Source organism: Triturus cristatus, chromosome 11, assembly GCF_964204655.1.
Source record: "Triturus cristatus chromosome 11, aTriCri1.1, whole genome shotgun sequence".
Taxonomy (NCBI): Eukaryota; Metazoa; Chordata; class Amphibia; order Caudata; family Salamandridae; genus Triturus; species Triturus cristatus.
The window spans coordinates 1,156,675,216-1,156,687,217 of NC_140594.1; the positions used below are offsets into that span (position 1 = coordinate 1,156,675,216).

General features: G+C 47.8%; 1 protein-coding gene across 1 annotated transcript in view; it reads left to right on the forward strand.

The window, feature by feature from the left end:
* Nucleotides 1–12,002, forward strand: part of LOC146788628 (putative cation-transporting ATPase 13A4) — a 633,494-nt gene that overhangs the window by 236,992 nt on the left and 384,500 nt on the right. The window contains exon 8 of the mRNA XM_085635802.1: nucleotides 7,195–7,267. Within this exon, the coding sequence (XP_085491928.1) occupies nucleotides 7,195–7,267 (73 nt within the window). The remainder of the gene's footprint in view (nucleotides 1–7,194; nucleotides 7,268–12,002) is intronic.

Below are 12,002 nucleotides of genomic sequence, written 5' to 3' on the forward strand. Positions count from 1 at the left end.
GGGGGTGTAAACCCTATGGCGCCATGTACCCCCGACCCTTAGTTTACTCAGTCCAGCTAGCTAACCTCGCATGCACACCGGTCTAGCGGGTTTGTTCACAACGCCCTTTTATGCGTCTCGCAGCGCTGTGTACACGTGTCCTGGTGCACAGTCGATGCAAAGCCTTCGCTGCACCCCGTCATTTAAACACCTGTCGATATCTGGTGCAGAACGTGTTTATCAATCACGCGACAAAAAACAGACTCTATCCGATGCGTCTCAGTAATCTTGTCCCTGGTATAGATTGTGTAAAGTCACCTGCGCACACAGGGCTGAGGCTAACATGTGTGAGAGCGAGGCCACAGCGACCCTCGTTTATCCAACATGCCCCCTGGGGCTTGTCATCCTGGTAAGAGTCGGAAGTCGCGGTAGGTCTCGCCCACACCTGCGGAGATGTCGGAGGTCTAATACTCGGACCATTGTTTGTGGAAAGGGTCGCGGTGCTAACACAAAGCGTCAGTCAAGGCTGGGCAAAATGAGGTCATTCCGGCTATGCCCACTGTGGAAACTTTTTCACACTGAAAAAAGTTTGTTTACAGAAACACAAACAATTTAAAAATATTCCACTATCAAGAAATGGTTTGGGCTTAAAAAGGAAATAAAAAAAGTTGTAGAAACTGTACTCGCCAAAGTTATTTTTGGAAGCATTCTCCCTCAAAAGCGAGTGTTTAGCACTTATTTTTTTAACCCTCAAAGTTCATGAAAGTGGTAAATAAAACAAGCATTTGCAATGCAATAGGTCTCGCGTTCACACGATTTTGAGCTATTGGCATTGTAAATGACAATGCCTTCTAATTATGTTTTGGGTTTTAAAACATAGATACAAGGCATTGTTATTTACAATATTAATAGGTTAAAAAATGCAATGACCCTCACCATCAAAACCAACAGAAAGGGCGCTTTAGATAGATCAGGTCAAAGAGCAAACACCCTGACTGGCCCAGATGAAAGCACCTCCGATTACTGAATGGGCAGCACCTTCACCTGAAAGCAGACATCGTTTGTCACAAAATGAAGGGACCCGTGCACACTTCCTGCTGTCTTGAATGAACATTAGACCCCCAATCTCTAGTTCTGTCTCCCGCAAACACTATAAACGAGTCACGGTTCGTGTCAAAGTTTATCGTACAACTTTTTCAAACTTCAGCAATGTTTTGAATTCTATGTATAGCGAGGAGAGCGATCTCACCTGAACTCTGCGGTTGTAAGTTAGGTTAAGAGGTTACATAGAAAGTAGACCATTTCTCCTTCATGCCTGTACTCACATACTCTGTATGCAAATATGCTGCAACGTGTGTTTGCCTCGACGCCTCACCTGCGTTATCAGAGGCACAGTTATATTAGCTGGTTACAGGAAAATAACCCATACCCTGAGCTCAAATAATGCGCTCCCCGACGTCATGGAGTGCGAGGCGAGGAACTATCGTCAGGTTGAGATTACTGTAGTAATTCGTGATAACACACGTACAGTCACAATCTGTACAGACTCATACATGCACACGGACACATGCAAACACACGCTCAAACACCATGCACCCCCACGTCACATAACACACATTAACTACACGTACTTACGGACCGTCACAAAAACACAAACCCCACAAGTAAACACACACACACCACGCACAAGAACCTGCACGATGTACACACACGCATACCACAAACACAACACACACTCTCACAAAGTTGTACGACAAATTAACACACCAGGCTCGCATTCTTTGCCACCTAAGTGCTAGCGAACTACCTCAGTAGTGCCTCCCAGTTCAAACCTGAAAATGTAATATACTTCCAAGCTTGCAAAACAGCTCATTAATAGTGGCAAAAACTAACACTTAAACACGTTTCCTTCCTGTCATGAATCCCTGCTACCTCATCATATCATTAATTCACGTGCTCTGCCAACTTTTTGTGCACAGACCGCCAACCACTGAGGGTGGTTTACTAAAAATGATGCCATTCTCTGCTTCTTTCCAAAAGGGGGGGGGGGGAGGATGGGTAACCAAGCAGGAACACAGGGTCACCACAGCTCAACATTCAAAACAGATGGTGCCTCCGCGTGCCATTTAGGGGGAAAAAATTGATTTGTAAACCTGCTGAATGAACCGCTCACAGCTGGACTATTGCACAAGCAGGGAACTGAGAAGCACAGAGATAAAATAAATATATAAAAAAAAAACATATGTGCCCTATAACTCACCCCCTTCACTATTGTGTTCTTTGAAGCTCTTTTACGCGCTTTCAATTGAAAATACAAACCGGCAGCACACCCATACATGAATTGTAAAATGTAGCCACATGCGCCATAAATCTGTACTCGCCACTGCCCTGAGGAAAGCGCTCCACGTTGTCTGTACTAGCCGAGTGCGAAGTGTCTGCCCTCGCAGCTGCCCAGGTCACCAGGAAAACTCGTACTAATCAAAACAAGACTTCAGAAACATGATCTGCCACTACACACTCCCTATAGATAAGAAATTAATTCACAACTGCCATTAAGCAAACCATCCAGTCCGGATGGGCCGTCCAAAAAGGAGACAGGGCGGTAACAAACAAGCCTCATTTCCAATCGGAGGCCACCGTTTTCCATAAACGATGACGCCAGCCAATGAAAGTAATGGGCGGGGCTTCAAGCCCCCTTCTAAAATCTCCTCTAACACAATATGTCTCGCAGAGCATGCAGCGCATGTGCACTGCAATGCTAGGCGAGACCTAAAAACAGGAACTTGGACAAGCGACCGCTCTCCACCCCTCTGCCGTGTTCCTCCTTTCTCTGGTGTCTGTAGCTCGTGAGAATGGGTGGGGGGTTGGGAGGGGGTATCCGATTTCTCTTTTCGGATGATCTTCATGTCATCACGAGCTCCTGGCAGTCCGTGTAGAAGCCCTTTCTCCAACGCACGTGTTTCTGGGTGTAGTTGCAGAAAGCCTCCACCATGAAATCACCACATGCCACTCCACGATGAAGCATAACAGACCACTTTATTAGGACAGGTTTTGCTAAATTATGGCAACTTTAATATAAGTTTATATAAATGTCAACTTCTTTAAAGCAGAAAAAACCTCCCTTAATCTTTCATTTGCCCTTCCATCTTCCTTTGGTTCCTGCAGTCTCTCTCCCTCCCTCTCCCCCCCTCTCTACATCTCTCCCCCTCTCTCACACATTCTACCACACACCTCTCCAATGCCGCCTCCTTGTCCTGTTGCAGATCCCACACACCGTCTGTGCACCCATCCTCTCAGCCCCTCCCCCAAGGTTGGCTCCGCCTGCATCTGACTTGCCATCGCCCAATCTACTGCAATGTACTGCATACAAACCCTGTCCTACCGTGGCATAACATGGCCACCGGCCCCCACCCACTTTCAGTGCTTAATTTGAGCCTGTGGTTTCCGGTGCTCAGCACCGGCATCAAATTGCCAACACCGGTGCTTATGACAGCCTCGCACATGGTGGCGCTGTCTGGCTAATTGAGGTGTGAGCACAACAACATCTGTTGATTAGGGAAGAGGCGTGGCGCCGCGGCCAGGGTGACTGACTCCGGAATCTGGGGATCACGGTTCGATCGCCGGCGGCAGATAAACCCAGCACCGTGTGACTCTGGGCAATAGCTTGCTCAATCTTCCCGACGGCCCTCAGCACCTAGAGACCCTTACGGGTGATTGTTCGCGCTTTACAAATGTGGATTATTATTTATTAGTTCAATTTACGTTTACAATGACTAATACCTGCCTCCCAAGCCATTCTTACTGCTTTGGGGGCCTGGAATATTATGAAATGTCACACTTCCAAGAGTGTGATGGTTAGTAGCTGTGTTTGTACTGCCATTGGCAGCTGGCAGGCGCCATGTGTGGTGCAAGCTGCCGTGGCCTCCCAACAAGAGCCCCGGAATGTATTCTTTTACAAATTAAGCACTGCACTCGCTTCTCTGCTGGGTGGGTGGGGGGCTCGATTGAACGAGCCTACCCTGCCGTAGGTGAACGAATCGTGAAACCCTTCACATCCCCCCTCGCTTGTATCCCTTCAGCTAGAGCTCACCCATACCTGACCTGACACGGCCTGTTTGATTCCCAAAGCAGCCCCGGGGGAGGCTGGATATGCCGGAGCACCCCCCCCCCCATCACCTTTCGCACTCCAGTGTGCGCTTGAAATGTCCCTCTGTCAGAATCTGGTCTGTATCGATAATGTCGTTATTGATTTCACTATTGAGCGAACCCCATGTTGACTTCGGGACATCTCCGGACACCTTGGTGCTCTTGACATTAGACAAGTTTATCCCTCTTTTTTTGACACCCCCAAAGTTCCCCCCCATGAGTAGATTCCTGAGTGGAGCCAAAGTGTGGCCTGAGCATGAGAACCCCCTCAATTGCACGGACAGAGCATTCGTTGGTGCATCAGGTACACTGGCCCCAGGGCCGGCAGTAGTGGGGGGGCCCTAGGCACCTGATTTATAAATGTTTTTCAGCAACAAACCTTGTGCTGGAGAACACTACTGCTGGCCCGCTTTGTGGCCCCTGGCACCCTTCCTAAACCTTGTGCTGGAGGACACTACTCCTGGCTCGCTTTGTGGCCCCTGGCACCCTTCCTAAACCTTGTGCTGGAGGACACTACTCCTGGCTCGCTTTGTGGCCCCTGGCACCCTTCCTAAACCTTGTGCTGGAGGACACTACTGCTGGCCCGCTTTGGGGCCCCTGGCACCCTTCCTAAACCTTGTGCTGGAGGACACTACTCCTGGCTCGCTTTGTGGCCCCTGGCACCCTTGCTGTACCTCGACTGGTCACTCAGAATACGCTTTATTCGATTTTAAAAAGGTATTAAAGGTAAAGAAGCACAGTACATAGTAAAAAAACTTCTACTATCGACTGTACAGAGATGTTATCACACGGGCATGAACATAAAGTGCAAGACCAATCGTTGAGCTTTGGAAAGGTCACCCTGATGTCACTCAAAGGCTGCTACTCTTTCTTTACCCTGTGGGCACAGCGAGGACGAGGGCGACCAGGTCTCCCCCTAACACTCATCCGATGAGCCCCCCATGTGAAGCTGTCGTTTCTGCGATGTGCGTGTTGGTCATTGATGTTGTGTGATGTACAGGGCCACGGAAGCATGTGATTGTGCAGCTGCAGAGTTTTTTTTTGCATAATTATAGGTTTGCCACATTTGCCACATAATCCATTATCTGCTGCATAATCTGCAGATTTTAACAAAAACAATTTTGTTTGATCTCAGACCATTCAAAGGTATTTAAAACGCAGTGAATGACACGGGTTGCAGCGCAGTGGAAGGCCCTTTGTAAAGGATGAACGGTCACCTATCTGTTGCTTATTACTATGTTTGGATGTTAAACTGGTACTAATGAGGTGCAGCCAATTTCCAGACAGTGTTAACAAGTGTAAAATGACAAAATGAAGTAATACTATCACAAAATATGCAGCATTATGTAGCATAATTTGCCTTTTCTTGCTGCTTAGTCAACCATGCCAGATAATTAAGCCCTCCTTGGCCGCATAATTCCAGTGACCATGGTTATGTAATACTGTAGGTGGCCATCACTAAAAGAAGGATCTGGTCCTATGAACCAACCTTCTGATCCTAAAGTACTAATGCAAATTTGGCTTATGTCTGGATTAATCCCAAACTTTCAGCCAAAGCAGACATCCATATGGGATGAGCTCCAAGTGAACTCAGTCATCGAGTACGGATATGTCCCGGGAATGTATTCTCTGACTTGGCCCTCCTTGGCATCTCCGTTCGCTCCTCCCTGAAACTAAGCTGACTCCAGGGAGCTCTTGCGGCCGATGGGTTTCATAGGTCCAGCCACCATCTTGTTCTCTCTTGATCTTGGGAAATGCAGGCAAGTGTCTATGGAGCACAGGCTCTGAGAGAGGAAGAAGGCGCAGAATGAGAGAGCAAATCTAGGGCCCGCGACCTTAGTTGGCTCGATGCACCATCGAGGAAGCCTGGATGTCACTGTGCTGAGAATAAGCCACCAGCGAGGACCTCACCAGAGCCACAGTGGTGGTGATGCTGTCCAGGAAAGACGGGCCTCGCTCTTCTTTGGGACCTTCTACTGCAGCCCGCAGCCCGCACAGCAGAAGGGTAGCAGGGTCTGTGTGATGTCTCTCAGGAAGGATCCAGTCACTCTGTGCCCTTCCTGCTGGAACATCAAACACACAAAAGGTGATGGGAGGATGCTTGCAGGAAGTCTAACCACCGGCAGACGCTTGGGTACCATTCCAATCCATCGTTCTTTTGCTTACCATGCAACCCCAGTTTAGACCCAGCCATATCCAGCTGTGTCTCAACGTTGATCCGGTCAGGGAAGACGTGGCCTTGTATTTCCGGCTGGGCTGTTCCTATTGGAGCCGGGCCAAGACTGGATTACATATGGCTGGGTCCAACCTGAAGTAGCATGGTGATCAAGAGAACGATGGGTTGGGGTGCCACTCCGAGCCATTGCGGGACCAAGTACAATCGCTTTCCAGTACAGGCGGCCGAGTGCTTGCAGACTTGATGCCGAGAGGGAGAGTTGTCTCCTGTGCTGTGTCGCTGCAGCATTTAGTAGGTGCCTCTTGCATAACACTAATGCGTAAAGACTGAGCGTGGAAGGTCCCAGCCAGGATCTGAATATAGCTTCTAAACACTATCTGAGTTGGGGATGAGGGTTAACGTAACTCACGAGTGAAGCAATACAGTGTGGTGAAATGCACGGCAGCCCTATATGGACCAGATGTAGGAGAGCAGAGTCGCCAGGCTAGCGCACCGCCTCGGTCACATCGGAAGAGGTGTGTCTGCGGGCGTGACATGATTGACAGTGTCAAACGCTGCTGATAAGCGCAATAGAATCCGGGTCTTGCTGTCCTCATTGCCAGAAAGGGGTGCTCATGTCGCCCATCAGCCGGCAGAAACCCACCTACCCCTGCCCAGTAACTGGGCCGGGCCTTTAAAGCTCACGTTTGAGGACCGCCCTCTCAATGATGCAGCCATGATCTCTGCTTCCTAACAAGGGGTGTAACCTTTACCTGAGGTATCCGCAGCCACCAAAGGTAGGTTTGGGGAACACTTGAAACATTTGGGGTTTTGTATCTGTGTGGGACCATCAATTTATATTGATTCACATGTGATGTATGAGACGGTAACGTTATCCTACACATGTCTTACAGCAATCGGTGAAACTTCACAACTTGGTCGAATCCCACAACAAAGTCATCGTCACAGTGTGCAAAAGAGATGGAGGTGAGGAACCCTGTGTATGTCACATAATCCTTAATGCTCAATCGCTGTGAGTCAATTTGATTCAAGGGAAAATAAATGTTGTTGCTCATGAAAGGGATGCATAGCGTGTTAGTGAAATATGTGGAATGGTGTGTGCCCCTCTCTATCCCTCTGAATCTATATATCCATTTATGCTATGACATTCAAAACAAATGTGGCCATCAATACATTACTTACAGCAGCTATACTAATGCACGCCAATTTACACATGCATTACTACAGAGCAGATGTCAAATTCCATTTGACTGCCAGGACCCAGCATAGCTGAAGTGAGAACCAGTGCTTACTGTCGAGCTTCATTCATACAGCAACTCTGCTAATCTCTCGACCTATTCAGCGAGATTTCACCTCAATTCATGGAATTCATCCTTCTTACTCTGGTTCTCTTTAAATACCATTTTTATAAGTGCTACAGTTAACAAAATAACATGGTATAAGCCAGAGGTTTCCAACTTTTTCTGTGATAATTAAAACTCCCAGCGGGCGGCTACCATTCGGCGCTGCTGCCCTTTGGCAATGAGCAGAGGGTGTTTGCCGCAAGGCCTTGCATGCAACCCGACCCTGTTCTCAAACCCCGCAGGCATCCAACACATTGCCATGCACAGCGGAAGGCTGTGCATGGAAGGCGGTCGCCCACAGGGCCTGGCCTCTGGCGATGCCCTTCTCCCAACCCTCACATGAAAGGCCACTCCCCCTGCCAAGATTGTTTTTCCTGCCCCACGGTAGCCAGTAGTTGCACTGGCTCCTGTGGGACTCCCATGGGAGTAGACTGGGCCTGTGCCAACTCCTACGAGATGCGGCGCTACCCAAATCTTTTTTCTAAATTTGACCTCGGCTCTGGGGACCCGGAAAAAGGTGTAGGGGTTCAGGGTACCGCTACCCTGCCCCCTTATACCATTAAATTTGCAGGTCCACTTTACTCCTGAGGGACCTCGGAGGCCAAGGAGCCCTCCTGGTACCTCCTGTAAGTCCTACACACCAGGATTCCTGAGAGCTGGTTGGAGACCCAGCCCCCTTTCTTTCACCACTCTGCAAACATGACTACTAGTTAAAAAAACCCATAGAATTTCCCTGAAAAAACCAAAGGTTACAGGGAAGTTATAGTTAGGCTCAGGTTTCACTTGTACAAAAACCAGAGAAATTCAGAAGTTATAGTTAGCTGAGGTAACTTTAACCCACGCCCTGCAATGCACTGCTTATGACCTCACATATTACATCACTTATGACATGATCAGTGGCATCACCGATGACATCTTTGATCACATCTCAAATATCACTGATGACATAATCCACAGAATCAGATGCACCCACTCACACCCCTATAACCTTTCATACACCCACTCCAACTTCCGCACTACCATTCTTAAAACCACTGACACCCATACCAGTACTTAGACACCCACTCACTCATAGATCTACACACACATCCACTCAGTCACCCCTACAGCCACTCATACACCAGCTCACTCACTAATACAGCCACTGATAAATCATCTCATACACCCATACAGCCAGAGTCAGTCACCCATAGAGCTACTCGCATACCTACTCACTCTCCCATAGTCAATCACACAGCTACTTACTCACCTATACAGTTATACACACACCCACTCACGTATTCTTACGAATATTAACACACACTCACTTACCTATCCAGTCAGTGACACACTCACCCATACAGCCACTTTCACAATCCCTCACTCACACAGTCACTGATATACTCCAAACACTCACCTACACTGCCTTTTACAGATCCACTTACTCATGCAGCTACCACTGACACATCCATTAACACACCGACACAGCCATAGACACACGTCTACAACCCTTTTCTTACACACTCAATAACCCATACAGCCACTGACTGACTCACTCACTCACTAATCCATGCAGGCAGTAACACACCTCCTCACCCACCCATACACTCATGCACCCATACAGGTACTCAGACAACAAATCAATCACCCATACAGCCACTCACGTACCCACTCACCAACCCATACAGCGACTTAGACAACAACTAACCGGCTGTGCTAGACATTCACACAAACAAATTACTCACCCATTCAATCACTGAGACACCTAATCACTCACTCATAAAGTCCATCATTCACCTACTGAATCATCCATACAGGCACGCATATACCCACTGATTCACCAATACACCTTGGTATATATATTTAACACTCATAAACGTTTTGAAAACACCCAGTCACTGGATGATCATCAGTGATGTCGCTGACCATGTCATAAATGGTGTAATATGTGAGGTCATAAGCAGTGCATTGCAGTGGTGTAAGTTATAGTTAGCACGGCTAACTATAACTGCTGCATTTTTCTAGTTTTGTACGAGTGAAACCTGAGCCTAACTATAACATCTCTTTTTTTCAGGGAATTTCTGAGGTGTTTTAAATGCTAATTCCCAACTATAACGTCCTTGTTACCTTTTTTTCTAGTGAATATTTATATATTCACTGAAAAAAACAAAAGTTAAGTAAAGTTACAGTAATGTTTAGTAATGTTCAGTAACAACATAAAGTTTTAAACTAAAAAAAAAAAATATATATATATATCTTACACGATTCCCCACCAATGCCACTGCCGAACTCCATAACGGGTGACTCCTTTCGCGAGGGTAGGACTCGCGTGTTTCTCAACAACTCCACCACAGATAAGGAGCACTCACGGGGTGTCCAAAAGTTCATACTTAATAAAACCATTAACAGCAAATGCATTTCGGCGTCTCTCGCCTTCCTCAGTGCTTTCGTTCAGGTTTGTAAAATGCAACACAGTCACTCCTTCATTTAAGAATAGTCATCTTCCTCTTGATTCGTAAATGGGTGGCCAATGGGGAGGCTGCAATCCCGATGTAATTTGCTTGGCGCCGATGAATACCTTTTTCCGCATATTGGCCTGGATGCCGTTGTTTCCGTATCCATTTTGAGCTCTATTGGCCACCCGTTTACGAATCAGGAGGAAGGTGACTATTCTTAAATGAAGGAGTGACTGTGTTGCATTTTACAAACCTGAACGAAAGCACTGAGGAAGGCGAGAGACGCCGAAATGCATTTGCTGTTAATGGTTTTATTAAATATGAACTTTTGGACACCCCGTGAGTGCTCCTTATCTGTGGTGGAGTTGTTGAGAAACACGCGAGTCCTACCCTCGCGAAAGGAGTCGCCCGTTATGGAGTTAGGCAGTGGCATTGGTGGGGAATCGTGTAAGTTGTAAAGTTGCCCATACTGCCTGAACCGCAGCGGCAGAATTCTCTCGTCGACCTATCGAGGTGGCAAACTATACAAGTTTGTGGTTCCCGCTTATTTAAACGGTACCTGCGAGAATGTGGAATTTACATCCTGTGGCTGCAACGAGGGGTGCCCGACAACACAGAATCTAGAGAGTGGCGGGCCCATTTGGGAAACGATGGAGTGTGGCTGACGTTGTACCAATAGAGCTCAAAATGGATACGGAAACAACAGCATCCAGGCCAATATGCGGAAAAAGGTATTCATCGCCGCCGAGCAAATTACATCGGGATTGCAGCCTCCCCATTGGCCACCCATTTACTAATCAAGAGGAAGATATATATATATATATATATTCATCATTTATAGTTCTTGAGTAACTATAACTCGTGCTCTAATGTAACTATATCTCGCACTCCCACCACGCACAGTTTTCTCATCAATCATTTAATTGTAGATGTTGCAGTGATATTATCAATGATGTCGCAGAAGATGTCATGAGTGGTGTAATATGTAGGGTAATTGCCATTAACATATTAAAAAGGGTCCTCCTCCCCAAGCCTATTATGACCTTAAATATAGGTGGATGCCTCGGTGCCCACCCGGGGCACCCACTAAGAATCATGTTGGGGCGGCAGGGGAGCACAAGGGCCCGCGACCCCAGACAGCTCTCCTCATAGTGCACGATCTGGTATTGCTCCCAACCGGAGGGAGTAGCTTTTTTCTGCGTTCTCTTTCCGGTCAGGAGCAATATGTGTTCAGATGTGCGGACAGGGAAACTGAGCAGAAGTCTGCTTCCAGTCGGCGGGAGCATTTTTTAATCCCCCTCTGGCTGGGAGCAGATTTCCATGTTTGCTCTCATATGGTGGGAGATTTAAAAATGCTCTTGCCAGATCAGAGCAAGCGTACGTTTTCCTGCCCGCAGTAATGCAGGGAAACTGTGCTGGGCTCCCTTGGAAACTGCCACGGAGCTTGCGTCAAGGGATGAGGGTCCCCGGGGCCTTTAAGGCTCTAAGTGGGGGGGCCGCCCTCCCTTTTAATTACTGTGGAGGCCCCGGAGGATGGGGTCCTCAGGGTCTAATTAGCCTCCGGGGGGGGGGACACGCACCCCATCCCTTCTTTTTTCATCTCCTCACCAGGTGATGGGATGCCTGAAGCCTCTCAGAGGCTTGTGTAGGGGGACCACGCACCCGCTCTCTCTAAAATAAAATCAGGCGTTGTCCCCCCTTCGCCCTGGCACACACTTGGGTGCCTGTTTTTTTTTCTGCCACAGATTTTCCGATTCCCTGCAAATTTGAGGAAATGGTTTTAAAAAAAAAAAAAAAAAAAAAAGGTTTTGGCCCCTGGCGTGGTCCTTCTTGGACCCAAACACCAGGTCTAGGGGGGTCAGGGTACATCTACCCTACCGCCAGGTCTTTCATTTTCTTTAGGACTCTGGACTGAGCCCCGTG